This window comes from Anopheles merus, chromosome 3L (genome assembly GCF_017562075.2).
Source record: "Anopheles merus strain MAF chromosome 3L, AmerM5.1, whole genome shotgun sequence".
Taxonomy (NCBI): Eukaryota; Metazoa; Arthropoda; class Insecta; order Diptera; family Culicidae; genus Anopheles; species Anopheles merus.
In genome coordinates this window covers 81,311-102,682 of record NC_054085.1, presented here as the reverse complement: position 1 = coordinate 102,682, position 21,372 = coordinate 81,311, and the positions used below count along the sequence as shown (strand labels likewise).

At 39.3% G+C, this 21,372-nt stretch overlaps 4 protein-coding genes across 4 annotated transcripts; 1 reads left to right on the top strand and 3 right to left on the bottom strand.

Annotated features, from left to right (window-relative positions):
* Positions 1-876: 876 nt before the first annotated feature.
* Positions 877-5,022, bottom strand: LOC121600300 (DNA cross-link repair protein PSO2/SNM1-like). The gene is made up of 4 exons (XM_041928761.1): positions 4,476-5,022; positions 3,463-4,399; positions 2,948-3,398; positions 877-2,861 (listed from the first exon to the last, which is right to left on the bottom strand). The coding sequence occupies exons 1-4, from the start codon at positions 4,960-4,962 to the stop codon at positions 2,328-2,330; spliced, it is 2,409 nt and encodes an 802-aa protein (XP_041784695.1). The 5' UTR covers positions 4,963-5,022; the 3' UTR covers positions 877-2,327.
* Positions 5,023-7,259: 2,237 nt separating this feature from the next.
* LOC121599191 (DNA/RNA-binding protein KIN17) lies at positions 7,260-8,590 on the bottom strand. The gene has a single exon (XM_041926806.1). It carries the CDS (start codon positions 8,486-8,488, stop codon positions 7,316-7,318), a length of 1,173 nt encoding a protein of 390 aa, XP_041782740.1. The 5' UTR covers positions 8,489-8,590; the 3' UTR covers positions 7,260-7,315.
* A 166-nt stretch (positions 8,591-8,756) lies between these two features.
* On the top strand, positions 8,757-13,001 carry LOC121599668 (insulin-degrading enzyme). The gene is made up of 8 exons (XM_041927652.1): positions 8,757-9,050; positions 9,118-10,678; positions 10,747-11,097; positions 11,173-11,404; positions 11,480-11,686; positions 11,746-12,035; positions 12,109-12,318; positions 12,449-13,001. The coding sequence occupies exons 1-8, from the start codon at positions 8,962-8,964 to the stop codon at positions 12,719-12,721; spliced, it is 3,213 nt and encodes a 1,070-aa protein (XP_041783586.1). The 5' UTR covers positions 8,757-8,961; the 3' UTR covers positions 12,722-13,001.
* A 48-nt stretch (positions 13,002-13,049) lies between these two features.
* LOC121599669 lies at positions 13,050-15,081 on the bottom strand. The gene is made up of 6 exons (XM_041927654.1): positions 14,913-15,081; positions 14,511-14,825; positions 14,292-14,420; positions 13,715-14,222; positions 13,276-13,639; positions 13,050-13,198 (listed from the first exon to the last, which is right to left on the bottom strand). The coding sequence occupies exons 2-6, from the start codon at positions 14,626-14,628 to the stop codon at positions 13,061-13,063; spliced, it is 1,257 nt and encodes a 418-aa protein (XP_041783588.1). The 5' UTR covers positions 14,629-14,825; positions 14,913-15,081; the 3' UTR covers positions 13,050-13,060.
* Positions 15,082-21,372: the final 6,291 nt, after the last annotated feature.

Genomic DNA, 21,372 nt, shown 5'->3' with positions numbered 1-21,372 from the left:
CGAAAATATCCAGCGTGATGTAAAGAAGCAAAAAATTTGCACTCTAAAGCAGAACTGGAATGGAGCAGGGAAATCTCACGAAAAGGAGCGAGTACTATGCGCGAGTATGAGTTTGTGTGCGTTCAAGAGTCTCACACTTTTCCCGGGCGATTCTTTACAAAACTTCTTTCGGATAGAATGTGTGTACGTAAAACGTTGGAAGTATTCAATATCGTAAGCTAGCCAACTAACACTAAACAGTCCGACATTTTTTCGGTGCTTCATTAATCGTGTCCAGTCAAAATTAAGCATTGGATTCTCGATTTTACATGGCTTTGCCATGTGTGCATAGTTGTGTTAGTAACAACACTCATATACCACACGTCACAATACAATAATTTTCCATTATACAAACTCAAATAATATTGATAATTAGTAATTAATTGTAATTAGTAAACTATGCTGCATCGAATGTCTGGTATACGATGATACCTGCACTACTATCGCAATATGACTGTGTGAAAAATATATTTTGTTAAAATTACTGGCCCAGTCAATCTAGTGTTTTAACCAATGTGGATATTGAACGGCGGAAAAAAAACCGCAAGAAAATAAGTTGTTTTACACGCCAAAACGAAGGCGTGGGTGTTTCATCATCCTAGGTAGAACAAACTCACTAGACAGTTTTTCGGTCCTTACTGCACTTCTCCGCCGCAAGGGATTTGCGATAATCATAATGAGGATTCATAATAACGGACCGTGGACCGTGATGTTGACGCGCGTTGCATTTCAAGGAACCATGAACAATCAGCATATTATCGGACCAACTTGATTTGCTATTTAAAGTCAATAATTTTCGCTAGTTCGCACGCCGTTAATATAAGAATATTGTTTTTATTTAACTTCAGGATGTTTTTTTTATTTTATAAATAGTATTATTAGAGACATATGATGTCCAAATGTTTTACTCCACATAGTTCAGAAATGCAAACTCTTTTTTCCGATCAAAATGCTTCATTCGTCTCATTTTACTATTGATATGACTCACTGTTCCTAATTAATTTATGGTAATTTATGTCAAGTAAACCTCCACTGGTTTTTGCTAGGTATGAATGTATAAACGTAATTATATTTTTTACACGAATTGAAATCAATAAACCTTAAGTGTAAAACATTCGTTAATTTCTTATATACAGCAATACCAAACCACAATTTTTATTCTTTTTGTGTCAACTAAAAGGCTCAATTACCACCATATGAAACACGATGTATGCTTCTTGTTCTGCAATCGTTCCACATAAGCTTACTAGCTTTACTACTGTGTAACATCAACTGTACAGCCTTCCATTAAAAGCTAAATGTGTCTGCATTTCAGCTACGCTCCCGTCTGTTGCTAGTGTTGAAACAGAGTTGGACTGGCTGTAGCTCTAGATACCCTCTCCCCAGCTCATCCAAACATATGATACTGTTTGATTTTTTACTTAAGGAATCCTTTAAGAAACGCGTTAGACCCGGTACATTTAGATAAATCATGTGACAATTTGAACATAAATAACCGATAAATAATTAAATCAAGCATAATAACATTGCTCGATTAATTCTATTAAAGCTCATATATTGTTCTGATTCTTCTTTGGCGTAAAGACATACGTCTCTTTGACGGCCTACACAGAATTCGAGAAGTTAATTGACGTACCTCTTAACCAGTAAGACAAGCTCATGTTACGAAGGAAAATCACATGAAGGATCCGATTTGCCGGAATTGTAGGAGCTGACATATTGAAACCACAATATCATACAAAAATAAAAATAAATTAATCCAAATAACCTACATCGCAAACTTCCCATTTTATTCTGCAACGATTATTTCTGAAATGCAATAGGTAAACACAAATATTTTTTTCATTATCTCTAGTAAACAGCGTAAATGAAAGTGTAAAAAACCATAACATTTTAACACATGAGCGTGATACAGAATGAAAAGTTAAGAAACTTATTAAAAATTTCCAAAGTAGATAATTATACGTACCGCATATAATTCTAACAATACAAAAATTGCATTACATGCAAAGTTGTGCTGCGTCTGTAATAATGTATTTCACTATTAAAATCGAATGCAATACAATCATTAGCTGCAAATGATTCATCGAATCGGGGACCGAATCGTTTCATCCGCACTGATGACATGCATTGCAGTAGCACAGCCATTATTGTATATTCTAATTTTTAATACTATTTAGCTTGGACCAAAAACGTCTGAGTGGCTAAAATTGACATAGTTTCGAAATGATGCCAGTGTATCATTTTCTTTTATTCTTAAGTTCTGCACGTTGATCATCCATACAGATTCATGGCAACCAATCACTGTCGAAGCTATATTCTCCATTCTCTGATTTTTGTACTGATCTTTCCTCCTCACTACTGTCCAAATCTATGATCTCGGAGATCATTTTTGAAGTTGGCGTAGCCCTATTTTCTTCTAATTTTATTCGATTCGCCAAGCAACTTGCTTTTAAGGTCGAGGATGATAGATTTGGCATTGGAGAGTTCTTTTCAGAAGTTAGTGCGATAAAATTAGTCATGGAAAGTTGCAATGCCTTTCTATGAGGACGAATTTCACCTTGATACCACGATACAGGCACTGTTGGAGTACGATTTTGATTAGAATTTCCGTAAGGTACTGTACTTATTACTTCGTGTGGTCTCAAAAACTGAACAAATCGCTTCAATTCATCGAAACTCGAATGTTCCGAGTACTCTATTCCCACTATGTTGATTCGTCCACGGTACTGCGGTTTGCTATTTTTCTCCCACCCACTAGGTCGTATAGCAATTACACTTTCATACCGATCAGGAAACTGATTCATATATTCATTTAATTCCTGCGAAATAAAAGATACACATGAAATACACCACGTATAGCAATAGCAAAATCAAGCACTTTCACAGCATTATAAAACATACTTACATCGTAAGACAATTTATTCATCGCTAAAACGTGAATATTCGCTTTAGTAGGATCAGCCACAAGCACCGACAGCTGCTGCGAATCTGCAATCGCTTTCAGTGCCTTCCATCGGTTTGGTTCGGTCCAAACTTTCATTCCTGTAGAAATAGCTAGCTCGAGCCAAACCTTCTCCTTGCCGATGAGGTAGCTGCCACACACTATCAGCACCTTGACGCCAATATGTTTCTTCAGATAGGCAGATACAGTTTCTCGAGCATCGGCCACACTCTCCCATTGCGATTTGAAAGCATATTTTGAAGAAAGGTATGTCGTGTCTAGGTAAATAATGTCGATTTGAAAATTCCAAAACTCGGGATATTCTTCCATTTCCGGGGATGCCCGGAAATCGCCCGTATGAAGCACATTGCTTCCATTTGGAAGACGAAACAGAAACATGATTCCACCAGGGCAGCTAAAGTTCAATATGGAGAAACCCATTAAAGGACAGTTATTATTAATGTCATTTGCGTACTTACTGATTCGCGTCCAGCGCTATTATCTCCACGTCATCAATAACTATGGTCTGATGCAATTCTACAATTTGATAAAATTCTTCAGCAACATTTATAAAAGCCTTTACCAGTCTTGCCGTTATGGATGACATTATGAGAGGTTTTGAGAACGTTTTCTTCAGTCCAATATAGTGATCCGCATGAAAGTGCGTCAGAAAGTAATGCGTTACGCCCTCGATATCACCGTAACGAAACGCATCGACGGCAAAATTGGTCCCAGCTATGATTTTGTACGAAGGACATATGATTTTTTTGCCACTTTTGCTCCTAACACTACGAGGAGCTTTAAGTCCGGGTGTTACACTCGATCGGTTCTTTGGTGTCAGCGATACCTCACTCAGTCGCGAAATGCCACTTATTCGTGAACATTTCTCTTTCGACTTCTTCAGCTCTATCGTGGTAACACTTTTCTGGTGAATTGTATTGGCATCGTCTTCCTTATTGTCACTCGCAGTTGGTACTTCAATTGGGAATGCTACACGTTCCATGTTCCATGATTCTCGTTCCGGATCGTAGCATTCACTTTGCACACGTTCAATTCGTTCCATAATTTGTGTGGGATTCATTCCAGTGACTGTCTCTAATGGCTGAAGTTGCGGGGGTTGTTGCGAAAAGCTTAATTGCTCCGTTCCTTCAGCGACTGTTACACATAACATTTTCTCCACATCCATATCGCCGGTGATAATCGCGGGCATTACCGATTCCTTCAGTACACGGCAATATCCTATCCGATCGAAATCGTCATCCTTGTTGAAAAAGTTTGTGATTCGTTTTTGAGAGTCATCAAAGTATTTCTTCGTGAGCATCTTGATGTTGGTACTCGGACAAATCTTCCGACGAGCTTTGCCAACTTCTTTTCTTGGTACGCTCTGCGTTACATGTTTCTTATTAGACGATTTCACTGGAATAATACAAACACAAAGCATTATGAATGCAACGGACAGCAGGATTTTAATAATCTATCCAGATAATTTTACCTGTTTGATTAATTTTTCCACCCGTTGTCCAAGTACTTGTCGCTCCTGGACTAGAGTTCCAATGTTTCGAAGGAGTAAAATACTCCCGTATGGATCTCTTCGATGGAGTTTCTCCATTGTTTTCATCGTCACTTACTATAATAATCGGATCAGGCGAACAAAGATCTCTCCGACCGGTTACAGTACAATTGATCGTTGTGTTTTTCTTGTTATCTGCTTGCGAATCTGTACCACTTATTGGATCCTTCTTGACTGGCGAAATTTGCTCCGTAACAGTGGATGTGGCAGGAATATTCAAACACTCCGATTCCGGTACATTTGGTGACACTTGATTTAAAGAGGAGTCTGTTTTCGCCTTTCTCTTTTTCCGAGTTAATGATAGCGATAATCTATTGGAGCTGCGCAAAGTTCTTCTCGGTGGTGAGGCAGCCATCACAAACGATTTGTTTATTTTTGCAGTCTTTGTAGAATGTTTCCGATTGCACATAAATTGACGTATATTTTGGCGGTGAAATTGACTGATGACATTTCAGGGATACTCAATTTCTCTCAACAGCAGACGGCAGACAATAACAAATTACAGACTATCCTCGAGTTACGCTTTTATTGCGAACCACGAATAAATCCGGTACAGACTGTTCCAGACCCAAGTGACATTTTCGAGTTGCTGGAAGCTTAAAGTGCAGGCTTAAAACTGGCTTAAAGAGCAAGCGATATTGCAGAGTTTAAGCTTATTATAACAGTTGAAACGTCAGAGTGAAGCGTTTTTTTCTGGTGCCTTTTTGAGAATTGTCATCACGTTGTGCACAAGCTACCGGAACAAAACAAAACATGCGTAATCTTCAATCCGTATCAAACAAAAAGTTTATTATAAAATACTCTTTCACGTTGTTTTGTTACTTTCCCTGCGTTTCTCCGCTATTCTGATACTCCTGGATAGATCGTTTTCTTCTTACTCAGTGTTTTGGTTGTTGAACACCGGAGACGAAACTGCAAGCTTCTTGTTTGTCCGGCTTCTACCGAAGTTCTGACATAAACATCAACGCTTCAACACATCGTTGTTCACTCACACATCCATGTTTTCAAGGGTTGTATGAGGCAATGGGTTAAATCGAGCTGTTCACAAGGAGTTTAAGCTAAAAATGTAGAACAGTTGTCACCTGGGGAGCTACCCTGTTCTCGACTAAGAGTGGTGGAAGCGCTCATCCGATGCGATTTTATCGGAAGGCCTGTCAAAATTTTATATTGGATTTGACAGATAACGTTGGACGTGCGATTTCGTCGTACGACGGAATTAAAAGTTTTTGATTTCGTTGGACGCCGCATCCGGTTTTATCTGTCAAACTAATTGTGTGGTGTTTTGTAGGAACAACCACAACATAATTTTTCATAATCGATAAACTATTAAAACCAAGGTGGAATGTATAATGAGGTGTAGTTATAGCGCTTTAGGCGATCCCCCCCCCCCCCCTAGGCTCCGATTTTGACAGATGGTTTTCCGCTTGTATATGTATTGATGGATTGTTTACGTTTTGCATGGTCAATATTTGGTGGAGATCAATTTGGCTGAATATTTTAGTTTATTAGAACACAGCCCGTGATTTAAAATGGAAATTTTCCTTCGAGAATTTGAAGCGTTCGCCAAACGCGGAAAACTAACTGTCAGTTTTCTTCGTCGATTCTTCATCCACCTAGCTGTCAAAACGGGCTTATAACTTGACCTGATATCTTTACGGTCCTTGCACGGACCGGAATTCCGCTTGCTGTCAAATCCATATACAGGTGGTCCCCGAGATACACGGTTAATGGGGACCGAAAACGGCCACAAATTACCGCGTAACTCGAATTTTTGCGTAAGTCGAATCTCGTGATTTCCAGCTAAAATATCACTAATTTTCGTGTAATTTTGCAAGTAGGAGGCGGTTTTAGTCACTTTATGAATTATTTGATATCCCAAATAGCCAGAATTGCTTAAGCAGCTCATTTTGGCACGCTAAAGATCGCTGCTCGAATTCGCCTTTTGCAGTAGTTAAACAGCACCAAAGTTCTAGGTGGGTCTTTCAAACAGCGCTTAAGCAGCTTCCTTATGCTACGGTGCCTGGGATTATTTTTCTTTGTGTTTTATTTTCAAGCAAGCGTCATCGATGAAATAAACAACAGGATTTGTTTTGTTTGTGTTCATGTGTGTATTTTTAAATCCTGAATATTCATGAATTATACAAAATGTCACACAATTTACTGTACAATCACAATCACTTCACTCAATATTCATTCTTCAACTAACGAATCTAACTTGTGCATCAGCAATAAATAGATAAATTCAGAAATGTTGCCATTTAATAATTGCTGCCGCAACACGTTGAGCGGAATTGTTATACAGTGGAAAAAGGAGCAGAAAATAAAAAAATCTTCTTGTATGTAAAGTACAGTCTGAACTCACTGGTTGAACTTCGATCCCCTGCCAACTATTGAATGTGTGCTTTTTAGTTGGCACGTTTTTCCATACAACAAATTTCAGAAATTTTTCTTAACAGGCCATGACATTTTTGTGAATTTTTCAAAAACCAACCGTCACTACTTCGAGACACTCTGATGTTTTGGAAGCACATTAACCGCATAACTCGGGAGCAATACAGCATTATGCATAGATAACTACACGTTGTTTCACACCAATTTGTATAGAACTGTTTGTATAGAAGGCGTTCAACCAGCAAAATTACCAGTCTTGTATATCACATAGCTTAGCTATCATTCTAAACAAAAATAGTCAATGTAACCACTGTATAAATTTAATGTATTGTATACCTTTATTGAAATCAGGGAACGGATTGTTTTCGCCATCAAACAAATAGTTTGCTGATGTCTTCATATGCAACATTGCTTACTAGCCTCCCCTTCAGAGGTCCTGAAGCAATTTCAATAGTCACGCTATATCGTTCCGTATTTATGGCCTTTAAGACAGCTGTACAGCCTCGATAACCACCATTCAATACCAGAATTTGTTTCCCAACGGCGGGAATGACAGTTTCCAAATGAGCTTGATCCACCTTCAATTTTTCGCCCGTTTCCAGCAATTTAATTTTGGCGCGATATTTCTCTATTACTTCCACAACCACCCCCTTTTCCTTATAATATTTTTCTCCCAAAGAGCGCGAAATCAGCTTTACAACGATTCCATCAGCCAACCAATAGTCCTTTCGGTTGTTTTTCTCCTTTTTCTGTTCTTCCTCTTGAATTAGCTCGTCCAGTGCCGATAATTTCTTCGCATCTCCATTACTTGTTGCAGCCTTACTCTTTTTTTCCTTCTTTCCATTGTCCAGCCCATCGAACGGTCTTTTACTTATTACCGCCGAGGGTGTCGATTGTTGCTGTTTGCTGCCCAGTTTCAGCTCGATCTTAATAGTGTCTTCCTCGTTTTCTCGTTTCAACTCCGAGTACCCAGAGCTACATGGTTCTTCTTCGGTCTTTCCTCGACGAACCTGCTCTTCAATAAATTCGGCCAATCTCTCTGCGTCATCCTTGTCCATTTTTTGCTTTTTTGCCATCTTTTCCTGCATGGCCAATGTTTCAGGATCACGGTCAATGTACGTTATGAACCATCCCTTGTCCGTTTCGTCCGCTACACAGTGCCCATTTCGACCCAAGTACTTGACAAAGTCTGAAAGCGAATGCCATTTGGTAGCGTTCATGTGCAGATGGTGGCGATCGGCGATGTATTCCTGGTACACCTTGTTAGCAGCAACACGCTTTGTACCGAATTGTCGCCTAAGTATTTGTAAGTACCCAGTTAAGAACTCAGAAGAGAAACCGTCGATAAAGCGACCAGCATTATCTGCAAACAGTAAAATTTGTCGTTGATGCGATTCGCTCATGGTGTGACACTTGAACCCATTCTCGTCTCGACATTGCTTTTCGCACATCTGGCAGTACCAGCGGAGCTTTTGAAGGCCTTTTGCCTTCATTTTATTAGCCAAGTACTTAGGCGTACCAACTTCTGCTTTCCCTTTACCCATTCTGGATAACTTTCACTACTTTTTCCGTGAGAACTTTTAGAATAAACAATTATTCAGCGCTGATTGTTGCTTTTGGGGGTTTGTTTACGTTTTCTTTGGTGACATGCGCGAAAACATCGCATGAAGTGACATTCCGAAAATTATCTAAATCATCGCACAGTGAGCTATTCTTCATCAACTTTTGGTTGTGCTGCATTTTCATTTTTAATCGTATGTATTGAATAAATATTTATCAATATATGACTCAGTTTTTCTAGCTATCAATTTATTATCATTTGTCTTTATTCATTATTTGGCAATGATAAAAACTTCCAAGAGCAGAGTGTTTTTTTGTACCTGAAAATGTCATCTTAACCTCATGCCGTCTTGCCATTTCTACCGAGTGTCGTCAATACGCACTTCATTCGGTTACAATCGTTGACTAATTAATACTTGAGTTGTTTTTAACGAATCTTTGCCAGAAGTGAGTGTTAATGTTAACGCAGGTGGTATTACGTGGTACTTACTTTATACAAGGCCCGATCATTCGCAATGCTACTAGACGGTTCAGCGTCCCTTTAAGGTAAATCACAACAAAACCGATTACCGCACGTCTTCTGCTGTTAATGCTTACGTTTTGCTTCTTGCAGTCAATCTGTGATTTGCAGCACGAAAACTCCAATAAGAGCAATACACAATAAACGGTTCACCGACGAAAGAACAGTAAAATCTAGTCCCGAGATGGCGAACGAAATTGCCGGCAAAGCACAGCTGTCGAATGCTTCGACGTCGCTTCCACAATCCACTGCAAACATGCCGTTCGAGCGTATTAACACCATCACAAAATCCGTCCAGGACAACCGTGATTACCGTGGTTTAAGGCTATCGAACGGAATGAAAGTAATCCTAATATCGGATCCCACTACGGACAGATCGGCAGCCGCACTCTCCGTTGCGGTTGGGCATCTCAGCGACCCATTGCAAATCCCTGGCCTTGCACATCTTTGCGAGCATATGTTATTTCTTGGCACAGAAAAGTATCCCAAGGAAGACGAATACACTGCCTTTTTGAAAGTTCATGGTGGTAGCTCAAATGCTGCCACATGTTCCGACATGACAAAATATTACTTTGATGTGATTCCCAGCAAGTTGGAAGATGCACTGGATCGGTTTTCCCAGTTTTTCATTGCCCCCCTCTTTAACGAGGAAGTAACGGAGCGCGAAATAAACGCGGTAAACTCAGAGCACGAAAAAAATCTGTCACAAGATGTGTGGCGTGTGAAGCAGGTTAACAAGGCGCTGTGCAAATCGACACACCCGTATAATCAGTTTGGCACAGGCAATAAGCAAACACTTTCCGAGAGTCCCAAGCAGAACAGCATCAATGTGCGCAACGAGTTGATGACGTTCCACAACAAGTGGTATTCATCTAATATCATGAGCCTGGCGGTGTTTGGGCAAGAAAGTTTGGACGATCTGGAAGCGTTGGTGATAAAATTCTTTTCCCAGATTGAAAATAAGCAAGTAGTTGCTCCCAGATGGCCAGACATGCCGTACGGTGATGATCAGCTGAATACGAAAACCTACATAATACCGGTGAAGGATACAAGATCGTTGACCATATCTTTCCAAATGGAGGATTTGGAACAATATTATAAGGCTGGTCCTGAACATTACGTGAGCCATCTGATTGGGCACGAAGGAAAGGGAAGCATTTTATCGGAGTTGAAAGCTCGAGGATGGTGTAACAAGCTAATCAGCGGCTATTGTAGTCTGGGCAGGGGATTTGGAAGCTTTGACGTAATGGTCGATTTGACGGAGGACGGATTCAACCACATTGACGATACTGTGAAGCTCATCTTCCAGTACATCAATATGCTACGTGTAAAAAAACCCCAAAAATGGATATTTGAGGAATACTGCAATCTGTGTGAAATGCTGTTCCGTTTCAAAGATAAAGAGGGACCAACCACACTTGTTACGAACGTAGTCAGTTCAATGCATCTATTTCCATTGGAGGATGTGCTTGTCGCGCACTGTTTAATCACTGAATGGCGACCGGATCTGGTCGAGGATCTCATCAGTAATTTGACTCCAGATAAAGCGAGGCTAATCATTGTAGGGCAAAAGTGCGAATCGTTGGCAAACGCTGAAGAACGTTGGTACGGCACAAAGTACGGCGTGTACAAAATCGAACCATCGGTATTAGAGGTACATCATATTGTATGATATGCGGGTTCTGAATCATTCAAACTAATTCGCTTTATGCTTTCTTTCAGTACTGGTCCACTCCCGACTTGAACGACAATCTTAGTTTGCCCGAACCCAATCCCTTTATTCCGACAGATTTTGAATTGTTACCAATCGACAGTGGCATAGAAAACTTTCCGATTGTTATACAAGACACGCCCATTATTCGCACGTGGTTTAAACAGGATGTCGAGTTCCTCAAACCAAAGGCGTTGATGAGTTTCGACTTCAACAGCCCGATTGTATATTCGAATCCACTGAACTGTAATTTGACCCGGCTTTTTGTGCAATTGCTAAAAGATCATCTGAATGAATTTTTGTTCGAGGCAGACCTGGCTGGATTAGGATTTGGGGTTAGCAACACGACTTCTGGTATAAGTGTAAGTGTCCGAACCGATGTAGCACAGTTTAAGAAGCAGCCAACATATATTTAACATTTATCATTTCTTCTTCAGCTATCGATCGGAGGTTACAGCCACAAACAAGTCATTTTATTGGAAAAGGTGTTGGATAATATGTTCAACTTTAAAATTGATCGTCGTAGATTTGAAATACTTAAAGAACAATACATTCGGGGCCTCAAAAACTATCAAACAGAACAGCCGTATCAGCATGCCATCTATTATCTTGCGTTGCTCCTGACAGAACAAGCATGGACAAGACAAGAGCTTTTAGATTCAACCCAGTGTATGTATGATTGAGTAATAGTAGTGCTACAATCTAACGATTGATTCCGACAACGTTCTGTTCAATTCTTCACAGTGCTTAGCATAGAGCGGTTACAATTGTTCATAGAACAGCTTCTTTCGCAAATGCACGTCGAATGTTTCATTTATGGAAATGTAAATAAGGAGAAAGCTTTACTAATGACGAAACTAGTGGAAGACAAAATGAAATCCACTGATGCGAAACTGGTTCCTCTTCTTGCTCGGCAGCTTTTACCAAAGCGAGAATACAAGCTCGGAACAGGTATGTCTAACGGGAACAGTATTTGTGCTTGCCAGCTAATGTTACCCTATTTTTCCCAGGAGAAAGCTTCCTGTTTGAGGCAACGAACGAGTTTCATAAGAGTTCATGCATGGAGCTATATTTGCAATGTGGCCAGCAGGATCCCCATTCTACTTTTGTCGACATTTTGTCTCAACTTCTGAGCGAAGGATGCTATACGCAGCTTCGCACCAAGGAGCAGCTCGGTTATCTTGTATTCTGCGGTTCTCGCAAAGCGAATGGTATATGTGGTCTGCGAATAATAGTACAGTCTCCTCGACATCCTTCGTACGTCGAAGAACGTATTGAAAATTTTCTCAACAATACGTTGGTAAGTGGACATACATTATACATAATTTAAAAAGTGTAGATGATTCAACTTGAGACATTTTATCACCCCAAAGGATTACTTGGAAAACATGGCAGACTGCGAATTTAATCGGCATAAGGAAGCGTTGGTTGCACTGCTACTTGAGAAGCCCAAGCGATTGGTCACGCAATTCAATATTTATTTACAAGAAATTTCACTGAGACAATATCATTTCAATCGTGCTCATGTTGAAGCTGAAAAGCTTCGAACTTTGACAAAACAACAAGTCATTGATTATTACAAGGTTAGTTAGAGAAATTAGATTAGATTAGATTAGATTAGAGAAATTTTACATTGCTCGATTCATAGTAACTATCATTAATATATATTCTCTATCAATTCTAATATTCTCTTTGTTTGTGTGACTGTTACAGGAGCATATAATATTGGGCTCTCCGTCCCGAAGCACTCTCTCAGTTCGCGTAATATCCACGGCTAGCGGCGGTGCTGGTATAAATACATCCGAGGAAGAACAACCTCCGCCGGAGATAGAAGAAAACTCTCCGGTTGCTGAGAATTCCAGAACTACAAAGAAAGACTTTATAAGAGTAACGGACTTAGCTAGCTTCAAATCTTCACGATCACTCTATCCGTTAGCTCAACCTTATATGGAGATAATGCCAAAAGGAGGACGATGCAAACTGTAAATAGTTTGCTAAAATCCTGTAAAGCAAATAGTATTTGTTTACTTCATCTTATCGGGCGACTTACGAAACGTATTGTTTATGGTTAACAAAGTTACAGAATCGTAAAACTTCATTCTACTAGAACAACAGAGCTCTAGAGGATATCGGTGGTAAAGCTTAAGTGAAAATGTTTTCAAGATTTCTGGTGGATAAATGGAATGTTTAAATAAGCAACATAAGCGTTGATTAGTGTTGACATGGTTTTAATCACTGTCGGTGCAATATATTTGTATAACAACAAATTGTTCGATTCTTGCCCATGCTTGTTCGCATACTTTCAGTTTAATTACATAAATTCGCCTACAGAAAAATTATAACCTTTACTAGCAACTTGTCTTCTTTAAGGTAAGGTTCAGCCGTTAACGCTGTTAGCGGAGCTTCAAAATTCACATTAGTATTGGTAAGATCGGTTGAAATCAAATCGCTAAATGGTTTATCCTGTAAATAGAAAAAAAGAAAATCAAAAAATTGTCTCCAAGTTTCAGCGCTTTGTGAAATTATGGTTTGCTGCTTGCCTGATTAAGGATCATTATCTTATGACGGAAAAACTTGTTTGTTTCCATTTGTCCATAGAGCACGCCAGAAGCTAGAATAACGTTCGGAGTTTTCCGCAATGCCTCATCCGATGCTGATAGCTGCTCCAGTTGTACATTCAATATTTCGCCAATGGATTTCGTTGCAATTTTAGCATGAAGTCGAAGATTTAAACCAGAAATCACAAACACCGGACTGAAGAAGGAGGCTCCTACCATGTTCGAGGCAGAACGAACTCGCTGCATAAAGTGTTCTATTTTCCAGAAATATTTGAATACCTTTGCGTCGCCAGAAGATATCACGGTATTGTTGAACCGGTACACCTCGTAATCTCGCAATCCTCCGCTGTTAAAGTGTAGAATAATGTGCAAAGGTACCAGCTAAATATTTACGATAGTTTGCCAGGAACTAAATACTTACGTTAGGAACTTCTGTTCAATGGGCTTGTCGATGGGTTTAAAATCGATCGGTGGAGCTGCTGGCGAAGACATTCTATCATCGAGTGAAATGCGAGACGCTGAAAAAGTGTTGTTCAACCCGGTGGACGATAGTTTCTTTACAAGTTCACTATTTTCCTTCAAGGGGCCATTGTTGGAAAACTCATGGCTGTCCTCTTCGTCCTCGTCGTCGTAGTCATCAGGAAAGACAACTTTCGAAGAAGGGGTTGTTGTTGCCAGTATCGTAGGCTCAGACTTTTTGTTGGAGTCTGTGACGGTAAGTCGTGATCCTTCAGATCTTTCCGCATTAGACTGGGGTAATGTTGTGTTGGACGATGTATTAGATGACGTTGCCGTTTTTCTTATTGATTTGTAAATGGACGGTCGCAGCCGTGGGGGGTTAAAATAGGGATCGCGTATCATCTTGCGAAGATTATACATCTCTTCCAGCATTTTAAGCTCAAGCATTCGAAATGCTTGCAGCATCTCGTCTGACGAATTAAACAGTATAGATGTATAAAATAATTTCTTCCGTATATTTTTTGGTATTAAACGTTTACCTGTTCCACACACCCCTACAAGTGTTTTGCTTATTGAAGCTTGTGCACTAGCTTCAATATCCCCAGAAGTGATCGTACATTGGGCAGTTTGTGTTTCATATGGTGCATCAGGTGTGTCCGCGGCCGTTTCTAAAATGCATACACAATAGTCGTTACAAGCTGTTGCATACGCAATTATTTATAACACCACAATTGCTGCTGCGTTAGAAACAGTCTTACTTCCTTCAGATGAAGCAGTAGCTACAATCATTTGTGTGATTATTAGCAGATATCCCAAACACAGTATTCCAAATGTTCCACCAACTTGTCTACTACACATGCGAATGGTTACGTGCATTTTGCCGGAATGTTTGTAAAACACACTGTTTCCCCCTCCCTCGTTTTTTTTCTATTTGTTGATGAAGATCTGTTTAATATAACACTGGCGCACGGTTGCGCTTCCAACTGTATCACTAAAAGTGCAAACGCGTTCTGTACAGCTGACTGCAGAGACTCTCATTTTGGATTTAACAGCGTGGGGATTTTTGAGAGGTGCTATTTTTAATCAGAAGGAAGAAAGAGAAAATATACAAAAATACAAGCGTCATATGAAACCCGGTTTTCAATGATAGCCCTGCTCACTACAACGGTAGAAGGGAATTTCCGTAGAATGTGTCAGGCGTTTCAGGAATGGAGTAACTGACGAGTCAAAAGCAGTAATCGCAAAACCATAACCCCACTCAACCCATTAACACATACGCACACATAACGTGCTCATTCACACGATTGATGCTCATTTCAGGTCTTGAAGCAATATGCGAAAAGCTTTGAACAAATATTATAGTTTACGAAGCGGAACTGCCAAAGTGAAGCGAAGGTTATTTGCGAAACGGAAAGGTAAGTAAACGGGTCTGAGAAAAAACAAAAAGCCTTCCGATTACATTAAAATAAAATCTGGATTATAGGTTTGAAATTCAAAGTAATACGAGTGACGTTTACGAACGGAAACGGAAATAAAAAAAGAAAAATAGATTGATTGCCAACAAGAACTCAAACCATGTAATGTTTATTGGTCAGCTAAGGGGCTGATTAGCTCAGAATTGGCTTGCAAATTGCATCAGCAACAAATGGCTTGCAAAAAATGTTAGATTTTAAGCTCAGATTTAATAAACCGATTAAAAGCGGCAAATAAGGCCAAATGACTCAAAGTCTCTATAAAAATTAACAAAAAAGCTTAAAATTTGTTTGTTTGAAAATGTTTGGTAGCGCAACAAATTGTATGATGCGGATTGTTGTGAATGTTGCCCAATTTCTTACATAGCCTCCGCTTTTTGATTCCCGAAATGCCTAGATTCCCTGGGATCCATTTGCTTTGATTTATTTGCATTATATTTTTAAAAAAGCATGTCATTATTTATAAAACGCTGTATTCGATTTTATGGAAATAAGAAATGTCTTATGGATTTCGTTGCATAACATCAACAGTTTTTCAATGTTTTACACTTGCCAAATATTTTAACTTGCCAAATATTTTCTATTTATAGAAGTAAATAGCTCAAATCTACAATTTAAATAGAAATAAAATCTAATAATTTACTAATACAATACAAACATGGTTATGTAAAGGCGCGTCACTTTGCTCGGTATATATTTACTTCGATGTTCTAAATCCAATTTAAGCCTTTGCAAGGGTTTGATTACTGTTTTCAATTGTAATTTCCTGAAGAAACTAAAAAGCTATAAGAAATTTTTCGAAGTCTACTGTGAATTTAATGTAATTTAAATGTTATTTTTCCAAAGCACTAACATTTTCCAATGCATGTTAATCTCATCTCGGCATTGATTCTAATCGTACGACAAATTTATGAATTTTCATGCCGTTAATACAGAAACTATGGGGTTTATAAGCTCAACATGATTAAGCCGTGAGCCACAAATGAGAAGTCCGCTGGCCACAGAATAATATAATGATATATATTATACTTCACTGTTTCTTAGCCAAATTACTCTTCTTTTTTCTGATAGTTGAACCACCTGCAAGGCTGGTCGGGCTCGATTTCCATGCAGACCGTAGCTCTGTGTTAACGATCCTGTACCCTTTGTCACTTAAATACTTAATAAAGCTAGTTAATAAAATTGCGTTGACCGCGTTGGTATGTAAGTGAATAAAAAAATAGATTAGTAAAACGAAATGCGACGAAATACCTGGTGGCCGGAAGTTCACTCCGTGATAGGGTCCAAACGGGAGGCACCTGCCAGCGGCTCAGGACGGTTCCAAAACAGCTCCAGGCTGTTCCGAGAAGTTTAATTCGGTCAATTTTATTTAGCCAGAGTTGCAATGCTTGGAGTACCCATCACTATGGGGCATGCTATGAGGATGGCGGACTCACGCTTAAACAATTCTCGAGAAATTCAAAAATTAGTCAAGGTATACTGCAATATTATTAACTGTCTTGATGTAAGATCCACACAGTACGCAGTGTGTGTTGTTGTGCTGATTTTTTTTGTACTTCTTTAGTTTCGCCTAATACCATTAACTAGAGCCGTTCCACTCTCTGGTTTTATTTCCTTGGCGCATAAGTCTAATGCTAAACCTAACCGGCAGGCAATATTTGCCAAGCTGAACCACTCGCAGCAAGTGTGGCGCAATGCGAACGTAATCGTATGTTTTTAACGCATAGAAATTAATTTGAATTTCGAAGCGTTACGGTTGCCAAACTCTAATTACCATTTCCCCTTGCTCGATAGCGTCGGTGTTGGTTGCACTTCCCTTTTTACTCTCTCACTATCACGGATGTATCCTCAAAAGTTATATTTTGTTTGTTTCTAACATAAAACTGTTTTGTGCATTATGAAGATTAATTATAAAGAAATGCCATTAATGATTGAGAAGAACGAATAAACATTCAAGAAATGTTCTCTGGTTGTTAATATTAAACAGTGTACGGTTTCGGCGTATGGCTTTTTTTGAAGGCGTAGGAAAGAAACATACTGTGACCTAAACATAAAATTGATCTGGGAACGCCTCGTATACTACTGCAGATATTGGGCGCGGTGCTTGAAAAATAGCGGGCCCATTCAACCGATTGTCGCAGTGCTCGTATGCATTACTCAACGCGGTGTTGATGGGGCACATTTGGGAAGGGATATGTACTGGACGTCGGCACTTGTTACAAGTATTAGGACATTGAAAAAAGGTGGCGAAAAAAGTCAAGCACCACATTACGCTCGTATTGCTATTATGCAATTATTTGTTACGTAGCATGTATGACCGATCGCACGATGGTGCATAATCTATCATTAGCCGGGAAGTTGGGATTATTAAAGTATGATCGATAGATAATTTAAATGCTCTTTCACCTCGCCTGGAGACGAATGAATCCTAAGAAGACTAAAAGTCTCTCCAAACCTGGAAAAAACCTGGATAGATATCACCCGTGCATACAAAAAAACTTTAAAATTTGAAACACATACAATGTTAGAACATTTAACCGCAAAACAAGTTTACCAATTTCAAATTATGTATTTGAAACACCGCCATCCAAAACCGTTTGAAGTATGCAAACCCAAATTGTGTATTAAAATTATTACTAAATTATTACCACACAATTAGAAATAATCTTCTAAAAGGTTTGTATTTGCAATCGCATTTAAAATGTGCAAATTTATGATAGTTACAGGAATGACTATTTTTTGCCATTCCTACTAATTACTACGTACTTCCTGCCAGTTAGCGGATATGAACAATAGCTGCAAAATATTATCCATGCTATTGACCGTGGATCAAGACACTGGTGTGCATTCCACTGAATCCGGTTTAAGGGCTCCGGCGAGCCGCAGCATGCACGTGCTAGTTGCAAACCATATGAATGAGCCTGTGCACATTTACTTTCTCTCTCCAGAAACAAGTTTTTCCGAAGAAAAAGGGTAAATTGAAGAAAAGCTACTTCATGATTACAGCAAACAGTTGTTTGCACACATCGATGCAACGCTAATATGGTGTTGGTCTTTGGCAAAGCAGAGACAGAGGTTGACCATTGACCAGTAACGCTTAAGAGAAGTTTTTTTCTTGTTGCGACCATTTAAATGTAAATGTTTCTAAATTGATTCATCGCTTTATTACAAACCCCGCAACCATTCAGACCAATGCGACGACAGAAGCTTGAACGTAATTTTGAAATAGCTGAAAACTTAAGCGCGGTTGGAATACGGAATACATTATGGCAGCTTGTGATAGTGCTGAATGATTTCCAGGTTGTTTTTGTTGTTGTCATTGACATTTAATGTTCTGAATTTGTTAATGGTGTTACACCAAACCGGTTTCATGTCTCAACAGTTTTTTTTATTATTTCCGTTGCTTCATTACATTGACGATATTACAAGAAAGCCTATGCATAATTTTTCGGACATTGCCAATAAGTTGTATGTATATCATATCTTTCCCGAACCGAACAAAACAAATTGTATGCATCCTATCATTATTTTCCCTCAGTAAAAAACTTAGCGTGATTTTGATTAACTCGTTAATCGTTCCCAATGTTGGATGTTCATTTACATGCCCCCCCCCCCATTGCCATTTACATGCACAAGCGCATCGAGAATAGGCCAAACCTACTTTCTCATCCGTTTGAGCTAATACTACCAGGCAGATACAAAACCTGATTTGAACAAGGTGTATCTATAGATATGAAAAGTGATTTTCAAACAACACAAATTTACTAAAATTAAAATTAAAAGTTGTTTTCTGCAATCGCTTTCATCTTTGTACTCCCAAAATTAGGTCGCGCAAACCGGTATCTTCTTCGAAATCAATCCGACATCAAGCGTTCATCGCTTAAGCATCGCGCGTACGTATCTTACAGTTATTAAACTTGAGGCCCATCGATTCGCTACAGTGCCGTGTGCAACAAGGGCGGCTTTCCGGCTCAGCGTAATAATGGACCTATCTATTTATTATGAAATCCCACCGTATGAGCCACATGATGTGCGGTCTTTTCCAGTGGATGGGCAGCATAAATCTTCGCTAAATATACTTCAACACCTACCGATCAAACTGTTTGCATAATCCAGGTCAGCTGGCCAGGTTCAATCGCTCATTAGTGCAATTGTTTCGAATTTGGCAATGCTTAACCAACTGGGGAATATGGATTAACATACGTCAAAATCCCGACTGCCTGACCTAATATGTGCACCGATGGGAAAAGGAAAGAAAAAATAGGGAACGAACAGTTGGTTTACAAACCTTTAAAAATACTTTTGGTCGTACGTATCATTTGGATTCGCATTAGGAACCAAAAAAAAAAGAAAAGAAACAAATTTCAGATGTCTGAACTTCTAAAACAATGTCGCACAGTACACTGGGTCTGTGCAACCGGTCGAATGAACTCTCATGCCAGCCGTTGTGCCGTTGTTCGAATTTCAAACCCAAGAAGGTTCGCTGGCCTCGTACGATTGCCGCATCACTGAGAGAGCTCAAAGTAGCTCAAGATCGCACCAAAACATGATAAACGGTTGAAATTGGAAGCTAGCTTGATACGCAAATTACTGCAACGGAATAAAAGCATCGAGAGTGGGAATTGGTTGATGATCGCAAAGCAATATCCAACGATCCGTCTGCTGCATGCGTACCATAACCTTTGTTCGCGTGTTTCTCTTCTCGCTCGTTTCCATCTACGCCACCAGTCAGACAGAAAGCTTGCAGGAGCATGGTGCTTTTTTATGTTTTGGTAAACCGTTGTGAACGGCTCCACGCTTCGGCACTGGCTACGCGCGTGTATCACGGACAACGTCTTCCCATTCCTCCTTTCCACGCGCTTTCGCGGATTAGCTTCAGCAAGTTGCAGTAAAAGCAACGAAACCAACACGATGCATTTCTATTGCTTTGCATTCGTATCTTACCTGCCCAACTAACACTGGCGTACCGAGTATCCACCATACTCCAACTACCGGGCACACGACCGTTAACATTGCTTTCATCACTGAAGCAAAAAAAGGCAATGAATTAAGCTAGCCACAGTGAGTCCCAAAAAATGTTCAGAAGCTAGCCAGCAAGAGTTGGTTTTCGTTTTTTTATGATAATATTTGTAACTAGGCAAAAGTTGTCTCACATTTCAATTAACTGTTGTATTTAAATTATTAAAAATATTATATTCCAAATGTATTAATTTTTCTTTAAGTTATTTATTGTCTAAAGTTCAGTTCATGAAGTCTTGTAGACATGTGATGCTTTTTACGGTAGTTGCGTTTCCTGCGAACTGATATTTTCTATGTTTTGTGCCAAGTACATAGTATTAATCAGATGGTTTTTGCTCTCGGTTTGCTCATTGTTGAGTTATGGAACATTCAACAAATTCTAAGATCGAGAATGCTCAATACAACCGTTGAATAAGTTTTCAAGGTGTAAATCAAAATTTTGTCAAATAGAGAGTTTTTCCAAGATATACAGGCATTTGGATACAGGCATTTCTAATGTATTTGTTTTTTTACAATTTTGATCTTAGTATATAATGGGTGCGTAGTTTGCTTTCCAATTATAATTTATTTTTTTCTTTATAGCAATTGCTGAATTTTTGTTTTGCCGTTAGTGAGATGTTTAACAATGGGAAAAAATAACCCGTACAAACACATAATAAGACAAAAATAATATAGGCTTTTAATTGATACTTTCGTAAATTTTCATAAGCTGCTCTCGAGAGCTACACTTAACACGCAGGTATGTGCTTTTAAGCCCTTGTTTTAAGCCCCGAACTATCTTGCAATGCTAACGATAAATTCAGAACCATCAACATATAAAATAACCATGCACCCTTGATAATAAGGAATAAGTTTTACATTTAATTTTTTGCTATTGCTTTTCAGTGCAACGTGCTGCACAAACTGTGTTTAGCTCTGTATTTCATAGTTCGCGCGATTCATGCAAGGCGGAGAGTATCAGCTGTTTGGCTGTGAGCATAAATTGCGTACGCATGGGTGTCAGTGTATAGCGTGGCTTTCGTTCAGTACGGTCGTTCGGTTGTGCCTAGCCCGGCAATCCACTGATGGACCGGTGTCGTCTTCAGTGGCTGCAGATTCGCAACTGTCTGTGTATAGTCTGCGTGCTATT